Source organism: Epinephelus moara, chromosome 5 (genome assembly GCF_006386435.1).
Source record: "Epinephelus moara isolate mb chromosome 5, YSFRI_EMoa_1.0, whole genome shotgun sequence".
Lineage (NCBI taxonomy): Eukaryota > Metazoa > Chordata > Actinopteri > Perciformes > Serranidae > Epinephelus > Epinephelus moara.
The window spans coordinates 21,044,751-21,066,469 of NC_065510.1; the positions used below are offsets into that span (position 1 = coordinate 21,044,751).

General features: G+C 41.0%; 1 protein-coding gene across 1 annotated transcript in view; it reads right to left on the minus strand.

Moving 5' to 3' along the window:
* Positions 1-1,282: 1,282 nt before the first annotated feature.
* Positions 1,283-21,719, minus strand: part of tbc1d9 (TBC1 domain family, member 9 (with GRAM domain)) — a 32,583-nt gene continuing 12,146 nt past the window's right edge. The window contains exons 3-21 of the mRNA XM_050044659.1: positions 21,026-21,144; positions 19,134-19,362; positions 17,583-17,844; positions 16,728-16,935; positions 16,315-16,521; positions 16,038-16,202; positions 15,394-15,544; positions 12,565-12,779; positions 12,348-12,465; positions 11,974-12,259; positions 11,734-11,863; positions 11,258-11,356; positions 11,042-11,110; positions 10,332-10,572; positions 10,117-10,182; positions 9,847-9,933; positions 8,010-8,078; positions 7,634-7,737; positions 1,283-6,196 (exon numbers count right to left, since the gene is read on the minus strand). Coding sequence (XP_049900616.1) covers positions 5,387-6,196; positions 7,634-7,737; positions 8,010-8,078; positions 9,847-9,933; positions 10,117-10,182; positions 10,332-10,572; positions 11,042-11,110; positions 11,258-11,356; positions 11,734-11,863; positions 11,974-12,259; positions 12,348-12,465; positions 12,565-12,779; positions 15,394-15,544; positions 16,038-16,202; positions 16,315-16,521; positions 16,728-16,935; positions 17,583-17,844; positions 19,134-19,362; positions 21,026-21,144 — 3,635 coding nt within the window. The 3' untranslated portion in view covers positions 1,283-5,386. The remainder of the gene's footprint in view (positions 6,197-7,633; positions 7,738-8,009; positions 8,079-9,846; positions 9,934-10,116; positions 10,183-10,331; positions 10,573-11,041; positions 11,111-11,257; positions 11,357-11,733; positions 11,864-11,973; positions 12,260-12,347; positions 12,466-12,564; positions 12,780-15,393; positions 15,545-16,037; positions 16,203-16,314; positions 16,522-16,727; positions 16,936-17,582; positions 17,845-19,133; positions 19,363-21,025; positions 21,145-21,719) is intronic.

Here is a 21,719-nt window from a genome sequence, read left to right on the forward strand (position 1 = left end):
TGGGCATGGTTAGCTGCTGGCCACTGGAACAGCCTTCTCCATGATGAGAGCTGTGTTGAGGCAATCCCGGCTCAGACTCTGAATCATAGATATGCCCTGAATGTTGCCTACAGCTCCTTTACAAAACAAAATAATGCTAAATATTGGAGAAAACATTGATTTTATGTTTGAGATAGTTGAACAGGAGCTGAAGCACAAGAGAGAAAACCAGACTTTAAAGCTTCTTATCAACTGTCTTTGTCATCATGTCTCTAATAATATCAGTAACTATTAAAAAGAAACCTTTAATATCCATATTTGATAGATATGATAAAACTTTACAAGACTCTTGTCTTTTGAGGTTAAGAATTTCTTGGAATCAAAACAGTGAGACAACCCCAGAAGAGATAAGAAATATGTAATCTGTCCTATTTTACAATGATTGTTTTTGATAGATTAATCATTTATAACTTTCATGTGTCTGAGAGGGGAAGCCTCTTTAAAATGTGCTGAACGTCCTGTTTTAAGTGAGCTCACTTTGCTGTGATTGGTCAACCTGAGCCACATCCCCAATCTGTTTGGTCTACCGAGAGAGACAGAGAAAGGCCCTGTTACCAACTGATGTTTGATACAGCTGTACTCAAGGTACAGGTTTTCTCTTTCCCTCTGAATTTTAGGAGTAAAAGTATAATGTGACATGAAAACAAAATATCCAAGTAAAGGCAAGTACCTCAAATTAGTACTTGAGAACAGAACTTGAGTAAAAAGTACAGAGTTACATTCAACCACAGTGAACAAGATAAATGTGCATGTGCTTTCACAGTGAGCATGTTTGTTGTATTAATACTCCATGTGGACTATATCAGTGGTGAAAGAAGTATTTAGATCCTTTAACTTAAGTTAACAAAATAATACCATAAGTGTAGTGTAAAGATACTTTGTTACAAGTCCTGCATTAAGTTAACTAAAATATGAGAGTTATTAACATTTGTTTACATTATTATTATTATTATTATTTTTTTTTTTTAAAAAGGTAAAAGTACTCATTATGCAATGTCACAAACCAAACACTTTAAAGTGTACTCCTCAAAAGTGCTTAACCTCAATTTAGCATTCACAAACTACAAGAGTCACAAACCAGATTGATCATATATAACAAATCAAGCCTAATGTGTTACACTAAGGCAATCATAGCCTTACCTTAGCCTATGGATCGGACGAGCCCCCATTTGTCACCAACTGGCTCAGTGAATGTGACAAGAAGGGAGTCCACACAAAAGATTTACTTAAAACAAGACAAATTTATTAAACTAAAATTAACTTAAATAATCAATGGAGTGTGTAGGTCAGCAAAGTCAGTTATGAAAGCCATGCATGGGTGAGTGTCAGGTGTGCTGTGGAGGTGTAAAAAACCAAAGATGCACAGTGGATATCAGCTGAAGGAGGGGAGAGACCAAGTGAACAGAGGAGGCAGCTTTTATAGCCTGGAAGCCCAGGTGAGCCTAATCAAGGTAACAACCCTCCCATGTCAGCCAACTTCCTGATGAGGCTGGCTGGAACATTGTCCAAGACAGTGGGAGGGGCATCACAGCAACAAAATGGTCCCTGTGAGTACTATAAGATTAGATTATGGTTACTAATACATGAACATGTGAGCACCATTTTAATGTTGAAGCTGATTTAATCAATACCCAGTGGTGCAAAATAACTAAGTACATTGTACACTTACTCAAGCGCTGTACTTAAGTACAATGTTGAGGTACTTTATTTTAATTTTCTGCTACTTTATACTTCTACTTAACTGCATCTCAGATGGAAACATTGTACTTTTCATTCCAGTGATTTTATTTGATAACTTTAGTTACTTTGTAGAGTCGGATTAATGACACAAAATATAATCAAGGAATAAATTCTAAGATAAGGTAAAACTCAACTGGTTCATTGGGGGTAAATTCACAAGCTACCCAACAGTATACACAGTAATTAGCATTAACTCCACCAGCTGCAACATTAAAGGACCAGTGTGCATGATTTAGTAGCTCTTTGCACTGAGGTTTCAGATTGCAACTACCTGAATATCCTCCAGTCTGAGAAGCTACAGTGGCCTTTAAGTAATTTAAAAATGTGGATGGCCCTATTTGGAGCCAATATTTGTTTGTCTGTTCTGGGCTACTGTAGAAACATGGCGGACTCTGTTGAAGAGGACCAGCTCCATATGTAAATATAAACCGCTCATTCTAAGGTAACGAAAACACGATGACTATTAGTTTCAGGTGGTTAAACACTAACAAAAATGTAGTTTTAAATATTCAGTTTCTGCCAGTAGATCCCCCTAAATCCTTCACACTGGACCCTCAAAGTAATGTTTACATTAAAGCAGCTGTGCAGAACTTTTTACCATTTATAAAACTGTCCCTAGTTCGTATCACCCCCCCTTGAAGATCTGCATATTAATTTGAACCCAACAGTGACAAAAAAGCCTTTCTCTATATGGCTATTTAGCGTAGCCTGGCTCAGGTCAGACACAGCGGAAGTCAGCAAACCAGAATACGGCACCTGGAGGCGGAAGTAAGTCTGCATGCCCACAGCGGCCCGCAGCCATTAAACCACAGAAGAACAAAGAGCCATGTTTACAGAGAGTGTTTTTCGAGTAAGCGGTACGCAACGGGCATTGCTGAACACATAACAGTTTTACCAGAGATGTATCTATAAGGACTTGGTTGTACTTTCGATGTCATGGCGGATAAAGAAGGAGCACCATCTAAAAGAAAAAGAACAGAAGAAGGCTAAACGGGACAGTGATAGGGCTCGAGCCCAAACACGTGCAAACCTCGGTCGGGCATTCACCAAGTGGAGAGAGCTGAGAGATTTGAAAGGTTTTAAAACTGATCCCGAGTTGGCCCTTTTCCTAATCGACAGGTATGTAATTTTTGTTTTTATTTAGAGAATACACCGCAACTTGTTAGACGTTGTGTCACTTCAATATATGACGACATGGAAGTTATAAGCAAGCTAAATGTAACGTTAGCTGATGTGAACCGCTTTTGTCTAGTAACGTTACAACAAACGCCACAAAATTATCTGTGACTGTTACCATGAACACAAATATACAGCAGGCAGTTGTCCTCAGTTTATAAGAAATTCAGAGCTACACCAGAACATTTATGATTTTCCTCTCGCTCTCCATAACAAATGCATGCGGTAATTGCCGGTTGCAGTCGAGATTTTACGAATGAAGCCGAATGCCGGCTGCAGTCGGAATTTTACAACACCAGGCTGTGGGTGTCATACCTCTTCGACCAAAGGGGGCGCTATAATCAACAAAAACGTAAAGTTCCGCACAGCTGCTTTAATACATAAATGATTATGCTCTAGTGACACGTTACTCTGAGATGGGCCATATTGCTGAGTGCCTTTGTTTACTTTCAAGGTTCAGTGTGTAGGATTTATGGGAATATTTCAACAGAAATGGAAATGAATATCCATAAGTATGAAAATAAGAATGGTTGTTTCGTTACCTTAGAACAAGCCTTTTAATGGCTACATACAGAGTAGGTCCTCTTTACATAGTCTACCATGTTGTTCTACAGTAGCCCAGAATGGACAAACCAAACAGTGGCTTTAGACAGGGCCATTCACATTTTGCGTCGGCCACCGCGGTTCTCCTACATGCTTGGCACACGGGAGAAGTTTCAGTTGATTGCAATCTGCAACCTCAGCACTAGATGCCACTAAATCCTACACACTAGACCTTTAAGTATAGTTTGATGCCAATACTTTTGCACGTGTCCCTATACTTTTTGTACTGAAGTTAAATTCTAAATGGAATTCTAAATTCTAAAAAGGACTATTTCTACACTGTGCTATTGCTAGTGTTACGATCTGAGTAGTTCTCCTACTGCTGTATACAAAATACATTATCTTTTGGAAACTGATCTTATGTTTTGTATATAAAATCTTAATCTGCAAATTAAAAACTAACTTTAGCTGTCAAATAAATGCAGTTGAGAAGAAGAGTATGTTTCCCTTCTCCTGAAATTAAGTGGAATATGAGTGAAAACTAACATGAAAATAAAAATAGTACAGTTCAAGTAGCTTCAAAATGTACTTAGTAACATTTTACTTTACTAGAGTCACACTAGTCTGTGGCAGTTATTTAAATAATGTGAAATATTTGTGAATAACAGCTTAAACTAGTTCAAAGACAAAAAAATGGTAATACAATTTCTGCATCTGTGAATCATATTTCACAATTAAAATTGATGTCTTCAGTAAATAAATGAATGGTAGGATATAAGATCTAACACCAGATGGCAGCAACACTCAGTGTTTTCTGTCACATGGTAGCACTCAGTCTGATGAAGTCAATAAAAAAGGCTTGAAGCGCTGTTCTGTGCAGCTTCGAATCAATCGTACTGTTACTTTAATTAGATGGAGTGACACACAATGCATCAGAATCCAGAGTAATAATACCTGGACATTTAAAATAATAATAAAAAAAAAATATTCACATAAAAAAACAGCAATGTAAAAATGTACAGAGCAAAAAGGTTAAAACATGTTAAGAAAAAAAGGCCATAATGTATTAGTGGATCACATTATGTTGTAAACGTACAGAAAGTGCAGGTCCTTCATTCAACAGTAGTGTAATCATCGTTTCTTAGGACACGTTGATTCCTCAGCCATCAGGTGTGTTTTCTTTTGAGTCAAAAAAAAAAAAAGATTGAGATTACCAATAAATAGCGGGGGAAACGGCAGTTATTGGGAACATTATTTTAGTGAGTGTAGGTCTAGGAAGTCGTAGGTGTGTGTCTATGTGTGGGTGTGTGTGGAAAGCCAAAGTGACACATAATAATATGTACATGAAAATTCATTCATCGTTGAATTTTCACAGCTTCGTTTTCTATCTGTATTGTCATTCGATGAAGAAATTAAAAACGTTTTGTGATTAACAGCAAATGGAATTGAAAGTAAGGAAGCGATAGTTTGAGCTTGTATAATGTTAGGTGATCGTACGTAGACTATCGTTATCCCAGTTTGGAACTGTAAGGTTTCTGTGGACATTTACATCTACATCGCCTAAGAGTACTAGAGATTACAATATTAACACCTATGCATAATATCTTTATAAAGTACAGCTACTACAGTACATGTACACACTGATTTCATCTGAGCAAACCTTAATATTAACGTCCAATTCTCTCTCAGCTGGACAGAATCTGGTGATTGTTATAATAAAAGTCTTTCACATCTGGTAAAATTTGTCGCTAAGAGCAGTTTTTGGTCACATTCATTCAGCTATCATACACATACACTGACCTTCATTGTCCTCTAAAACTCAGCGAGACATTTATACACAATGACTGATGATCACATTTCCCTTTTAAAAAGTCTGTGTGTGAAATCTTTAGCCAGATAGCGAGATCTCATAGTCACTTGTCGACAGCGAGGGGCGCCCGACTTTCCGCACATTCTTGGCGTTAGTTATACGAGCAGCCACCTCCACTGGCTTCTCAAAATAATGCACCAGGGCCTGCTCAGTGAGCACCGAGGCCAGGAACTGCTCAAACGTGATGGCCCAGTCTTTATCAATGCTTGTGCTGTGAGGCAGCCCTCTGTCATGGGGTCCACCACCGTGGGGCTGGTTACCTGTTTCACCGCTGGGGCCGCTGTCGCTGCGCACCAGCACTGTGTCGTCTGCAATGTCCTCGCACTGCAGCTTCTCATCCAGCTCGTGGGAGCCTGCGCTGAGCACCGAGTAAGACGACATCGAAGTGTCATCTTTAGTTTCATCATCCGAGATGAGCATGGCGGACGACGTGCCTGTGTCTTTGGGAGACGAGTCCTCCAGCTTGATGTCTTGCATAGGTGGCAGCTGCTCGCTCCCTTCGTCCCCTTTCCCCTCCTCACAAGGGCTTGGCTTGGTCTCCAGACCTGCAGAAGCAAAGCCGTCGCCCTGGCCCCGCTGCTGGAACACGCCATCGAGCACGGCCTCCTGGGTGGTTTTGGGATCTGTGGCATCTCTTGTACACAGGCTCGGCTCTGATTTACTCTCCATGTTGTGGTCCTTTCTGCCAGTGGAGGAGAAGAGCTTTCCCACCTCTCCCATCTCCAGCAGCAGACTGGTGACCGTCGCTGTGGCGTGATAGAGCTCCTGCTCTGCAACGTCCTCACTGAACATGCTGTAGAGGGTCTTGCAAAGCTCGATAAACTGGCTCTGGAAAAGAAACATAAGAGATCAGTTATACCCCAATGTGACTCGTCTGTTTCTTATGCACAATTTTTGAAGTCAACTTGTGGCCTGCTGTTGCTGTAAAATCCATTTATCCATTTGTTTACCTGTGTATTTATTTTTAGTGTAATACACTTTCTGTACTCTTGGTGGCAGTAATCAATTCTGGGACTGCATTTATACAGAAAGGGTAGTTGCAGTCAGGTGTGTGGCATGCCAGGGGGAAGCATACAGTTGTTCGACCATGATAGTGACGTCTGCAGGTAGCATGGCAGTACCTCAAAGTGTGGTTAGGCTACTATACTGTGGGATTGACAATGATCTACAGGGATGGAGAAAAGATATCTGCCCGAGGACATTCCGGTTTGTGCGCTACAGCTGATGCCTGCTGCACATTTCAATTAAGTTCCCCAACACTGCAGCACCAGTAACTTAATGGAAAGCCACTGTAGTTGCTATGTGACTATGGCGTGGGGGAAAGATTAGTCACGGTGCAGAGAACTGCTCGGAAAAAAACTGCAAATTAAGGTAGTTTTCTTTGTGACATAAACATGTCATAATGCTGAAGAGCTGCTGGGTGACTGGCTGTACATGTTTGACATCACAGCAGTTTAGGAATCACAAATGAAAAACTGGTTTGCAGCCATCAAGAGGGCCCATGTAAACATCGTCGGGGGTGTCAGCCAAACAGGCCCTGGTCCCCCGAGTCAAATCACACTTATGTCTGCTCTACCCATTTCACAACCAGTGGGAATAATTAAAGAATGTCCTACTAACAACTCATATAATAATGGTATAATAGTGACACTCTGAGCCTGTGTTTGGTCTTTTATTGGTGGTCATTAAAAGCTCAGCCTTGGCCAGTTTAAAGTAGCTGTACTTTAATTACTTCTTTAAGCTAGTGAGATGTAGTGGTATTACGTAAGACAACCTCAGGCATGATTAAAGGTTTTCTCTAATATCTTGGGCTTTAAAATAATTAAACACCATGTTGGCATCATCATTCTCCAATCAAAATAGATCTCAAGGCTGTGAAATTAAACAGAAAGGATGAAAAACCAATACTCACTTAGGACTTTAGAGTCTAGAGACCAGAGACCTGACAGAGAATACACACCCCCTTTACCGCAAACAAAGCTGGCAGCGATCGTGTGATGTCACATTGACTACGCTAATAGCGATTTCCCTGAAGCATTCCTAAATGCTTAACCGGTTATATGAACAAGCACATGCACTTTGACTTGTCACATTACGGGCATGAGCCATATGGTTGCACTGTTGTGTGTGCGTGTGTGTTTTTGTCGACACTCCTTGTGATAATATGTTTTGTTGTTGAGGCAATTTTCCAAAATGACTTTGAATGATATGGTAATAAATGATTGAATCTTGATATAAAACCAAAGACAGAGGGTGAAGTCTTACCTGATTCAGCTTGGGGAGGTCTTTTGTGTTTTCTAGTTTAGGTTTTGTCTCCTGGTTCCACAGTTTCAGGTAATGGCGATATTCAGGAGTGTTCAGTTTCTTCACTGTAACATGTACACAACGTGTTACTAACATATCAGAGTATCTCAGGCACAAACTCCTATTGTGGTTTTAAAAAAGCATGAAGATGTAACCAGTGTCTGACTTTATGATATAAGCGTAGAGCTGATCATAATTTTTCCCCTGGTACAGTAAACACAAATCTTCAATTAATGTGAGTATTTTGTTAAATAATTACAGCTTGCTGTTGCTACCATCTTGGATATATTCTGCATTTATATATATGTTGTTTTCAATAACTGACTATGCTGCTCACCTTTTTCAGTCTTAAATGTAACTCTGACGAATCCATCATCCCGTTCACCTCTGCACTTTGAGTCGTGACCTGAGAAGAGAGGATCAAACATCATTTGTTAACTTAAAGTAGTCAAATTATCCATTACTCCAAATAATGCTGCAACAATTACTCAACTGAAAGGAAGTTAAACTGACAACTACTTTGATAGTAGATTCATCATTTCAGTCAATTTTGAAACAAAAATGTCAACATTTGCCGGTTCCAGATTCTTAAATGTCAACATTTGCTGCTGCCTAGACACTTTATTCATCCCGAGGGAAATTCACATCTTCCAGCAGTATCCACAGATTTAAGATAAAAAGATCAGAAAAATAACACTTTGGAGCAGGACAGTAATAGTAGCTTGTCACTGAAACTGCTCATTTGCCTGTGGATGGTACTGTGCAGTGGATGCAGTGGATTGTCTATGACTGACAGGAGCCTGCTCAGCGCCCGTCTCTCTGCCATGGATGTCAGGCTGTCCAGCTCAGTGCCCACAACAGAGCCCGCTTTCCTCACTATCTAGTCGTGAGGCGTCCCTCTTCTTGATGCTGCCTCCACAGCACAGTTTTTTGCAGATGTTTTTTGCATGATGATACCTTGCGTGAATTATGGCCGCAACTTCCAACACTAGACCGGAACCAGTGTTGGTTGTGATAAACTAACAGTATGCTAATTATAGTTAATGGAGCCACTGGGAGAGGAAATAAAACATGTGGAACACACCATCTGTTGAACCTCAGATGGGATAACCTGATCGTACCTCTAAGTTACAGCACTCTGCAGGGACATTTTAGAAAATGCTAATTTAACACTAGTTAAATAAATGTAACATAGAACAAAATACTGTAACAAAGCAGTATTTACTAAACTAAAGGTGAGTTACTTTGTAAAAGAACTGTTGTCAGTGGTTAGCCACCAAGATTAGCCACAGGACTAACCATAGATTGGAAGTTGCACCTATAATCACTTCTACAGTTGCAGGAATAACTTGGATATTTTATTTTCTTACTTCCACACTACATACTGCAGGTTTTTGATCATACAGTATATACACAGAGTCCTACTGTACTTCTCTACTCCCAGGACAGGGTGTAGTGTAACAGTGTATCATCATCAGTGCCTTATAAAAATTTAATTATCCAAACAACAGCTTTCAGATCAACAAAGGTGTTTGAGGCAGTTTCTTTGTCTTCTGCATATTAAGCACAGGGTGCTCCTGCAGCCCTAAGCCTTACACACATAATGTAATTTGTGTACACATTTCAGTGCCTTTCAGCACACTGTCAGTGTGCACAATGCAGGCTGCACGCTCTGTCTGCGGTTTCAAGGTTAATACAACCACAATTTCCCCTGCAAATCACATGAGATGCCTATAACCACAAAAACAGATTTCACTTGTGCAGATATCACCATGGTATTCTCAAGTTATATTATGAATAACAACATCATCAAGAAAACAGGCCAACAAATGACTTAGGGGGAAATCTCTTTGACAAAATAAGTGATCATGTGTCATTGTAAGTTTCAGAGTTTTTTTGTTTTCATGTACTTTTGTTTGATTTATCTTTTTATTATACAATTTCTCTTTTTATCTGTCACCTCCTGGATGTCTTTTATCTTGAGTTACATGGTTCTGGGTGGGGTAAAGTGGTTATAAAATGTTATGTTGATAAGAGGGCTGAAAAAATTGGGACACCCTGTCAAAGTGTTGGGACATACAGTGCTCATGTTGATGTATGGTTATGTGATTGTGCTTAAGGAAAGGATGTAATCAAAGCAACACAAATTGGATGACAAAGTAAGTTGATCTTACCGATGGACGTCTCTGGAGTGATGTCTTCAAAGAAATACTGCGTGGCCTCAAAGGCAGAGTCAGGCTCTTCCTGTTCATGAGTGACTTCTGGGAAAACACAATTTCAGAAAATTAAATGGGCTTGTGACAAAATTCTGTCAACCTTTCTCTGTCATTATATGACACCTCTTTTCTGTGCAGCTAATAATCCTGCTCCACTGACAAAAAATATTTTCTGTAGTTTCCTAAAGTTGACTTTCTGAGATCACTGAACTGAACTGATGCACTCACCAGGTATGACGTGCATCTTGTAGAGGAGCTTCAGCTTCTCAGTGAGGTCCCCGTGATAGAGGACACCTAAAACACACCAACAAGCTTCAGATTACGGACACGTCTGAACTGCTTCAATCATGACAGCATCAATTTGTCAGCTGAGCAGCTATGATACAAACCATTACTACCTAAGAATATTTACAAGGACACATGCCCAATCATACTGTACTTACCAAGGCCATTAATAAACTCCCGAAAATTGATGAGAGTGTCTCCATTTTGGTCGAGGAGACGGAAGAAGCGCAAAGCCAGGGGGTCTGAGTGGGATCCGTTGGCCCAGGGGAACAGAAGATTGAACAGGCCTTTGAACTGCTCCACGTCAATGCGGTACTGCTCCAGGTAGGGCAGGCTGGGGTCGTGACGCTCTGTGGGGTTGCTGCTGCCGCCCCAGTAGCAGCTGGTCAGGTGCTCAGCCTGAGGAGAGCAGGAGAGGAGTGAGGACTGTGGTATCATATGCAAATCAATCCCATTTAAATATAAACTTAAAAAAAACCACAAGCATACATAAATAGATGGATTTTAAAGATAAATGTCATGAAACAATAAATTTTAGCATAGTTTCATTGTCAGGTTTGTGAAACACACTTTGACGGCATGTTTGGAAGCATTTCACTCTTAAAGTGATAAGATGTTACTTCAGGGACCTCCATCTGAAAAGATTTTGGGCTTTTACACATGATTAAGACCAGGACTCTGGACCCCTGGTTTGGAACCACTGTTCTCAAGGAAGATAGCTGGAGTGCTAATGTAAGGATTCACAGGCTATGATTTATTTTCTCTGTAAAGATTAAAAGAGGGTTGGATTTCCTGCCTATATCTCACCTTTAGTGTGGCGGCAGAAGGTGCAGAGTCCCACAACATGAATATGTAAGATGCAACTCACCTTGAAGAGAACATAGAGCTCCTCCAACTCGTCAATACTGAAGGCAGTCTCTGTTACAATAGTCCTGACCTGAAACACAACATAATTACATTAAGTAAAAATAGAACATAGAGAATATTGTTAAGCATGAAGAGTAATCGCCTGATTACTATTCTGCTGTCTGCACGATAGGGTTGAGCGAGAACATTGTCGTAAATAGAGTCGGTGTGTCCTTACCACGTTGCGTTTAGTTGTATCTTCAATGGTCTGGATGACCCTCAGTCTCTGTTTGAAACGCATCTGTTCGATCACATCTGCACGGATTGAACCGAATTTCTGACACAAAAGGAGAAGAACAAAGAGAGAGGAAAATGGGTCAATCCAGCTGTGATGTTATGCAAAATCTGTTATCACAGTGGAAACAACCAGGACAGCTGGAGACAGCTGTGAGATTGTGAGGAGACAGCAGGGCTTTTCAGCGAGATACATTTAAAGTAAATTAAATTTCATTTCAAATCATATAAACTGAAAACATACTGCATTTTATTGAAAGCGGTAACATTCCAGCTTTCTTGAGGAAGGAGATGAATGACTCAATTCGATTAGGAAGCACTTAAAACACAGCAGATTTGTGCTTTTCCCCCGCATGTCTCAACACCAAACACAGAGGAGGACACAGTTTTACACACACACGCACACATTAGGTTAAATACCTCGTAGGAGCTGCGGACCAGCTTGAAGATGTCGACCTCTGGATGGGGTTCTCCATTGTCTGTCAGTAAGGAGTGCAGGTGGGGGATGGGAGGGAGGGTGCTGTCCTTGTTGGTCACACTGTCCAAATATCTACAACACACAAATGATGTAGGGTAATATTTGTGTTTCCACAGTGACTCCTGAGGCATTAATGAAAGACACCCTAAATATCCAGAATCTGGACATTTCGTCTGTTTTACCTGCCCAGTACGGTCATGGCCTCTCCGTCATCCTTGCAGCCCAGCAGCTGATGGATGTTAGCGTGCAGCACGGATAGCGCCAGCTGAAAGATGACCTTGATGCCGTCGTAGAAGAAGCAGTCCACCACCACCACTGCACTCTCGAACGGCATGACAGACAGGAAGAGGGTGAGGAACCAGGAGAGCGAGATAGTGGAGATGACACCGAGGTCCTGCATGCAGTCGTACAGCTGAGGAACATACTCGCGGGCCAGCTCCTCGAACACCCCCTGATCCACCAGGGCACCTGGGGAAGACGCGGTAAAAAGAAGAGGACGTTAAACACATATATATTTTTCAATCAAACACCCTAATAGACAGAAGCACGTACTGACCTACGACCCTAGTGTTGTAGTAGTCAGGCAGCATCCTCTCACAGAGCGCCACGAGCAGCCAAAAAGCCTCCTCTTCTTTGGCGTAGAGCAGCAGCACAGATGTCACAATATTCATAGCCTTCGGTGTTGAGGGAGAGAAGAATAAAAATTCAAGTAGTGTCAAGGACTGCAGGGTTTCTGTCAGTCTGTGTCAAAATCAAAACAAGGCTGTGTGTACCTGACAGTATCCGATGTTGGGGTTTCTGAACGCGTAGGCTGTGAGGACCCTGCGGAGGGCAGCAATGCCCATCTCATTCTGAAAGGCCGGGTGCTCGGGGAGAGAGCGGTGCAGGTCCCTCTCGATCTCCTCTGTTGCCAGGTTGTATTTGCCCATCGACTTCTCCACCAGGTCTTCGTAGTAGCCGGGGTGGGTGGCCATCTCGTTGATCGCTCCTGTGGAAAACACAAGATCACCTGTTATCTATCTGCGTACTTTTATGTTTTTTAAATCAGTAACATCTGTACATCTATTGTTGCCTTTTTGTATGTGTTATCTGTCCGATATTGTCTACATGTATTTACCACCATTAGGTAAACAAAGGAGAAAAAACAGTCTGTGTGATGGGGTTGATTTCATCCAAAGCTGTCATTAAATATTTAAACCTATAATATCAAATCAGCTTTATTGAAGGGGGAATTTAAGTGTCACACCAGCAGAAGTACACAAAGATATGCAAAGATAAGCAACTTTTGCACAAGTAATAAAACAATAAAACATCATACACTCATTAATATATAAAGGATTGTGCTGGTGATGTTAAAAAAAACTCAATTTATAAAGACATCTCACCAAAAAAGGAAACAACTGCTGTACTTATTTCTGATAACATCTACACATGGTAAGTAAAGTAGATCTGCTTATACAGTTTGGAGAACTGCATAACCCATCATGTTAAACACCAAACCTTGAACTGATCTTTATCGGAGTTTCAGTCATGTTACATCATTTCATTATGTATTCCAGCATCTTATCAATGTGCACATCACACTCTTATACCCTGCACACTGTCTGCAGCCTGACAGCTACAAGGAGAAACAGTCGACTCCTCTGGCTCCCTCAAAAGTTGCTTTGCAGTCCTTGTTGTCACATCAAGGTTGTCTTGATTTGGCATCTTCTTGTGCTGCTTTCAGACACCTTTGACGTGTATTTAAACCTTTAAACCCTGAGCTAATTGGTGTGATTACTTTCAAAGACATTGAAAAAAGGCAATGAGCAACTTGGTAAGAAGAAGAAGACAAAAAGAATAAAAATTGTACAACTATACTTATAATTAAAAGTGTTACATTTTAAAATTATGCAACAAGGAAAATTTCCTTTGTTTATTTTAACTTTCTTTCTTATTTATTTTTTACTAATTTTCTTATTTTTAATTTTCTCTTTTTACTAATTTCTTGCTAATTTGGGGGGTTGTTTCTTCTTCCATTGCTCATTGCCCTCTTCCCATGTTTCTTAAAGAAATCAAGCCATTTTGCTCAGGTTTCAAACAGAGCATCCTCTGATTTATAGAAAGGATTGAAACCATAAAGTTTGAATTTTTAAAAATAAAAATGCTGTAATGTTAAAAAATGCAAAACGACTGACCTGTTAGCTGGTTAACTGTACTTAAGTTATGTGAATAACTTTGCAGTAAAACCTGGAGGAACTTTTTCCCATCAGTCCATGCTCCAGGTTCTCTCAACACAGTTATCCACATAGTTAACGTGCTTTTTATATCTCACCAAACTGGTTTTTACACCCTCTGTTCTAAAACAAGACATGAATTCGGTCAACACCTGAAAGTTTTAAATAAACACAGTAAATATTTTTCTTTAGGACTTCAGCGTGGGTAAAACTCATTTCAGAAGGAGCAGGTAAAGGTTACTAAAGGTGAAAACAATGCAGCTATGACAACAGCATAGCGAGCCATAAGTGGGTCACTGGGGAAAGAGGGTGGAGCTGTTTGTAACCTGCTCTGCTCAGGTGAGGATGAGCACAAGCTGCTGCATGACTGTGAGTGTACACAGGAAAGACTGGAGCTGGTGCATACCTGAATGTGGAGCGTGTTTTTAAAGTATGACAGTCACGAGCTACTGGTGCTCTGTCTGTCGAGTCTGCAGGCAATGGAAAGTTTTCTCACAGCTGATGTTTAAAACTGTGTTCAAGCACCCACGGATGTTTTTTTACTTCATGCAAATCTCCAAACCAGATTTACTCAAACAACTGAATACAACATTTTAAATCAACTAATAGCCCTAGTTGGTTTCTACAGTAACTTTGTGCATATACATGCTGTATATTATGACAGTTTTTAGCAGTTCAGTATGAAAACAGAATTGCAAATATACTGCTGCATGTTTATCTTTGGGTTTCCTGCACTCTTCTTTTGGCTCCCTAACCCCGGTGGTTCTTAACCTGCGGGTCAGGTGTCTCCCAAAGGAGTCCCTAAAATATCTGAGCTTCCCCAGACGATGGAAACTATTTCTGTTACACAAAATATTTTTCTTCTCCTTTTTTTTGCTTTTTTATTCTGAAAAACTGTAAACTTCACCTCTTTAGGGGGTCTAAAAATCTTTCAAAATAAAAGCTTTTGCTCAATTTCAGATCCTGCCTGAGGCACTACATAGGCTAGAGCTGCCACTACATGTTTGCAAATCATTTTCAGTCTTAAGTAACCTGAATGCTCATGAACACTGTGTCATGAATAAAATGGTAAACTAACCTTAACCATGTGTTTGTACACGCTGCAACACAGGAAGAGGTTTTACTGCAGTAGTAGTATTGTGTCTCACAGTGGCTATTGATACTTTCATCTTGTTCTCATACTGTTTATTAGTCATTAGTCTGTGGATGAATGTCACCTGTGTAAAGAATGTGTCATGTGGTGTTTTGATCGAGTGTGAGCACGTAGTACGCAGGGTGTGGTCTCCTCAGGTGTATGACTGAATCGTTCACATGTCTGTATGCACAGTGTGTCACAGTTGTGTCTGTGTTCTCAGTATATTTGGGACTCTCTGTACATTTGCTCACCAGAGAAGAGTAGCCACAGGTCTCCTCTCATGCTCTCAGGAATCCCCTTGAGGACCAGCTCCTTCGTCTTCTCGGTGCGGTACATACACACCCCCTGTCCGTACTCTGCAAAGTGGTTCTTCCACGCCTGCTCCTTCAGGAACTCCTTCGCCTTAGCAAAGAGGGAAAACAGTAAGATGCAGTAGCTCGAGTACAATCACTGTAATCTTTTTTTTCCATTCAGAGTTCTGCTTCGACGACTCCACAGCAGCGGTTAGATTGATTTCTTGCACACTCCACATAGCAATAATGCTGTAATATTCTATAACGCAGGGTCACAGTCCCATTGTATTAAACTTCAGAACAGGTCTTGCTTTATTTATACAGTCTTACACAAGAAATATAATCTTGCTGAGTTGCTGTTAGCAGTAATCCTCCATGCAGCTTTATATCCATGCAGTGTAATGATGTGAAAATGGCAATTATGGAAAGGCAAGCACAAAATGTACAATGTTCAAATAAACTGGAGTCCAGTGCTACAAAGAGCTTTAAATGGAGGCAGAATGAATGAGAGTATTATTAAATAAGGTGTTACGACGTGCCGCACTACGCTTGAAAAGATGAAATGCTTTTAATTGTATTAGACAAAAGCTCATACAACTCACCAGCTTGGGATTGAACTCCTCAGGTGAGCGGCGGCGGTACATGGTCATCAGGGCTTGTGTGGCTGTGGGCACGCTGCTGTCGTTCAGGTTGAATGTACGCTCGCTTTCTGAGCCGAGACTGTGCTGTGGGCTGCTGGAGAGCAGGGATCCAGGCTGGGAGTAAACCTGGGGGGGCACACATCATATTCAAGCTTTGGTGCTTTTAAATGTATGCAGTCACCACCACTGTTCATAGTCACTATAGATCTTGTATTTACTCAAAGAAACTATTTTTTACCTCGTCGTCTGAGCTGTTCAGGCTGCCAGTGAGCTCCCTCTCTAGGTAGATCTTGGAGGTGGTCTGCTGCAGGAAGTCAGAAATCCTCTGGACGAGGAAGTCTCGGTCCTTCAGGTTAGCAAACAGGAAAGTCATACGGTTCTTGGTGCTGATGGAGAGCGGGCTGGGCAGCACGTTGGAGCTGTCTGCCTTCTCCACAATGGTCACCTGGAAAGACGACGGGGAGCATTCACAATCTCATTCAATAAAGTAACGAATGACAAGCAGCCATATCCACGAGACACATTCACATATACTACAACTACTGTTTAGATTGAGGTGCTTTTCCAGCTTTTGTAACTCTCATTAGTAAAATCAACCATCTTGCAAGCTGTTTATAAAACAGAGGAAGACATTTAGACAGAACAACTCACCTCTCGTAGCGGGATGATGAGGCTGCACAGCGTCTCTTCCTTACTGGTGAAGCAGATGTAGTTGGTGGATACAAACATCTGTCCCAGGATGTGCATCTTGTTAAAGGGGGTCCAGAGGGTGCAGTCTGTGTGTCCGTCCAGTTTTTCATCTTTGGGCAGACGAAAGAGCGCCCGGTAACGCTCACTCTTAGCTCTCGCATCCAAGTCCCTATAGGATGGAAATGTGGCATCATATTAGATGACAGATTCTTATAAGTATATGATGTATGTCAACAGCTTAGTGTGACATAATCATAGCGCTTATAAGGTAAAAATGTGATATACCAAAAAACTATACAGTGCTTGTGGTTTACTGTAGAGGTAGGCTATTATTTTGAACGAGAGTCGGCCTGTTACATTGACAATAACAGTCCAGTGGATAGTTTATTTCCTGATGTTACACAATTTTGGACACACACAATGAAGTATCTGTGTACAAACAGTGAAGTGTTATGCAAGACAAACCATCGCACAACCCCAAACTGCAGTTAAAACAAATCATGCTTACAATAAATGTGTTGACAAAGCAAAAATGGGATCTTGAGGCCATTCTTAAGGGCTTGTGGAGATCTACTAGAGTTCAAAAGCACAATACTCTTCTGTTTCCTAACATGTGAGTCATGCTTTTGCAGTAAAAGCAAAACTTGCAACATTATTTTTTTCATCCTCTTTCGTCAAGTGTCTGGATAACCAACTGCTGCACAAACCATAACACATTAATAATCAATCGACGCCTAATGCCTGATGCCTAATGCCTACACAGCATTTATTATTGATGAGCAATAACATTCCCACTCTGCATCAGCTCGTGCTCACCTCTTTAGTGCCGACACCTTCTTGGGTGACTTCTTCTTGAGCTTGGGAAGCGAGCGGTCCTGCTCAAAGCCTTTGTTGTCCAGGAGCTGACGCATGGCGATGTTGGCCAGTTGCTCGGCCAGCTTAAAGGTCTCGTTGATGTTGAGGAAGACGGAGAAGACGTGCTCGTTGATGCGGGTGCTCACCTTGATCGCGTCGGGCAGCAGGAGGGTGGCGCTCTTCTCCAGCTGGGTGATATCTGCCCAACGCACCACCAGCTTGGCTGACAACCACAAAAAGACATTAAAAGGAGAGACGTTAGTATATAATGAAAATGTAAGACAAACCAATGGACAAACATAGACGTAAGAATAAGGTTTAAGACTTGGAAAAGGTTTAACTTTGAAAAGCATGCACCCAGGCCTGGATCAGAGTACACTTGACCCCGAAGTCCAGTTCTTTTCATTCGTGTGAACACTGTGTACCGTACTCTAGCATGGTGCACTGATCTGTGCCCAACCCCACTTCAAAAGGTTGTCTCAAGTACGGTAAACGTGTAGTCCAGTAAAGTATGCATCAGGTGTGAGCACCAACTGTACCAAAACACTAAAGTACTTTATTTAACTTGGCCACAATGAGTTTTTAGCCAGTTATGAAACAGTCTCAGTTAAATAGCGACACCTCTATATCAGACCACAGTGCAACCTGTCATGGACTGAACCAAAACTGGCTTCGCTGCAGCCTGTAACCTGCAGCCAGAGCTCCAGAAGGAGGCCGAAAGCTCCAGGCCTGACAACGGTGCCTACTCGTCTAGTCAGGAACTTTGTCTTGCTGCTCCACCGGTCCCGACTGATGGCAGCCCCCGGGGCAGCAGTGTCCAACTATGGTGCCCTTTTCCACATTGTAGCACAAAAAATGTCACATGGATAATGACGCAAGTGTACTTGGGTACAAAACAACATTACTCATGTGAAATCTGAGCGGCACAGGAGTGGAGGGGGGGAGACATTTGTACTCAAATCAATTGTACCTAACATGATAATGCCTTTAGATATTCACAGAGGACAACAAACTCCAAATCAAAATGATTTAACAGTCCATATCACAAGAATGAGACAGAGAATCAGGCAAAAGGAAAGCTCAGGAAGACTGGAATGATATTTGGGTTAGTCAGACAAGGACCACTTACATTCTGTGACTCTAAAGTTAATAAACATTATACAAAAAGGTTCTCAGGGACAAAACCAATGCATTGTATAAGAAATCATGTTGGCAAGGTCACTAAGATAATTTCTGCGTGGGCAGAATCCCAGATGAGCTGACACAGGATGAATGGTTTTTTAAAACGCTTTTGGCTGCTAGTAAAAAAATAAAAACACATGGAATGGCTGCAAGCAAAACCAAGGACGACTGGATAATCTGATCTTTACCTTAAGACTATAGCAATATGTAAAATACTGGAAATAAATGAACCATATATACTGTGCCTCTGAAGTGTAGCCCAGGACATATGTCATTGATTGATAGTGATTGACCGTGTGTGCTGAGAATATGAAAGCCTCTATATCCAACCTTCTTTTCCTAGTAAGTAGGAGTAGAAGCAGAGGTGGTTGATGCTCAGGTAAAGCCATCCCTGTCGTGGCACCTTGCCCTTCCAGTAGCTGCAGGAGTAATAGTTGACCAGCTTCTCCTCCTCCGGCATCCCGAACAGCTTACGAAACTTGGCGCTGGCCTCCTTGAACTTATCTGTGTCGTCGTCCTCTTTGACGTCGTGGTTCTTGTTGTACTCCGCAATGATGCCCTGAGGCGAGATGGAAAGAGACAGAATGAGGTAATGAGCTTGGGGATTAAACAATGGGATTGTAACTTGAGGAACAGCAGCTGTCAATGTGATCGATGTTTTGAATCAAATTGTTATGTATGTATCGAGCATGGGCTACTTCAGTTTTAAGTAAGTCGTAGGCGCCATCTTTCCAGCAGTAAACTAGCAAAACTTTTCTCAGGAGTTGATGAAAATTTTGTGGCTTGGTCTACACTTGCTTTGTCCGATTGTCTACAAATCGACAAAGACATCATCTCATTAACGTTAGCAGGACAATGTTATGGCACATCTTAAACTCAAGCAGCTGAAGCAAACCACTAAAAACAGAGAGTTTTCTAACGTTGACAGCCTTTTCTGCTCCATTTTCAAAATCGTACAGGTCCGTAATAATATGTATAATGTCACAGTGCTTTTTTTCATCTCTTTTCTGTCTTTTTCTTTTAGCGTTTCTTTAAAATCCCATTACAAATAAAATAGAACAATTTGTTGCATGAAGGGAAAAATGGGTCAACTATGTAAAACCCCACAGGCCTGATTTTGTTTTTACAAATCACTGAGTATATTGTAAGGAAAAGATCACTCCATAACTGTTCATAGTTTTCCCTTGTAATTTTTGGTTTTTATTTTTATTTATTTTTTAATTCTTTTGCTCTGTATATGTGCCTCTGGAAAGCCCACTGGGATCTGTGACAAACATGAACATCTGACGTACACATACAGTTTAGGTTTAATGTTAAATACCAATAAAAAGTAAATTACCAAAATAAAATTCCATTAAAAATAATTGCATTGTTAAATAAACATTTTTATTTTTCTGTTACAATATGAGCTTTGTAACAATAAATAATTGTCAGATAAAAGTATTTTGATGTAAAACTTTTTTTGGTCAGTGAGTTTTTAGTTTCTATAATAATTCTTACTATCTTCAAACTATTTCAAAAGGTGGTAAGCTGACGTGTGCACGTTAATGCATGTGTGTATCCCATTGGCTAGCTCACCGTCACTGTTTTGCACTGCGCTCATATTGCGTCATCACAAAAGCATAGCGCCCACCCTCTGGTTTCCCCCTTGTTAACACAGTTAGCTTTGTCAGCACTGTTGTGCAATGTTTATGGAGTTAGCACAGTTAGCTGCTAGATGCTAGCTCAGCCACCTCTATTGTTTTTTAATTTATAGAATTAATTTCCTCTATTCTGTTGATGTTTGTGTTATAGTAAATTCAACATGTCCTTGAGTAAAAAAAAGTTTCTCATCTATGTAAGTAATGTCATAGTTTATTTCCTTTAGTGAGCATCACTGCTCTGCTCTTAATCATGCAGAACACAATCACTTGGTGGACATGTTTATGTCTATATACAGTATGTATATAACTTGTTCTGCTCTGTGGCGTTCAATAGACAGCGCCAAAGTTCCTCTGCTAAATGAAATGCATTGAGGAGCTATCAGTTTATTTTTGGATCCACCATCTGTAAATGATCTACACTCTGAATGTCTGTGAGCAACAAATAAAACATTGCTTAACAACGTCCGCCATTTCCATCTATAATCAAAAACAATCACCTCACTATTTTACACAGGACATCTTTGCATTTAAAATCCAGACATCAAACTACATTTCTGATGTAACAGAGTGAGCAGTTACCTGAACTTTTCCTTTAACAAAGGTGGTAATGTCATTCTCATTCTCAAAGATGGAGAGAGTCTGCAGCAGGTTATGTTCCAGCCACTCCCAGTGCTCTGTGATCTCTTTGCGGGAGGTTCCTGCAGAGGAGAGAGGAGGGAAAGTCAGAGCACTCAGTTGCTCGGCTCACAGGAGGAGTATGACGGTGTAATATTTCAGACATAACTGGCAGTATAATCATGATCTACGGGGGCATTACTGGTGTATTCTTAAACAGTGAGTTGGGAGATCCTCTTTAACTGGAGGACGTGCTACTGCTTGCAAATGCATCAGTGCAAGTCGAATGAAATGCATATCTTCCACGTCTAAACAGCAACACCATAATGACCATTTTGTTACTGTTATCAGTGATCAGTGAGGTCAAAACTGATTTTTTTGGCTGCAGGATGACAGATCACAGTAATGGCTGCCACTGTGGACCATTATCCTTCAGCACTGCTGCAAACAGCCTTTCAGTGAGTGCACATTCACTGAATTAGCAACGTCTGCCAGACTGCTCCACTCTCCAATCTCTGGGCTGAGGAATTAAGGACTGGGAGGGGAGGAGAGGGGAGGAGAGGGGAGGGAGGAGAGGTGGGGAGCAATTGCCATTTCAGAGCCAGGCTAGTCTTCGGTAGGCCTCCATTTCAGAGCGAGATAGTGAACTCAAATAGTA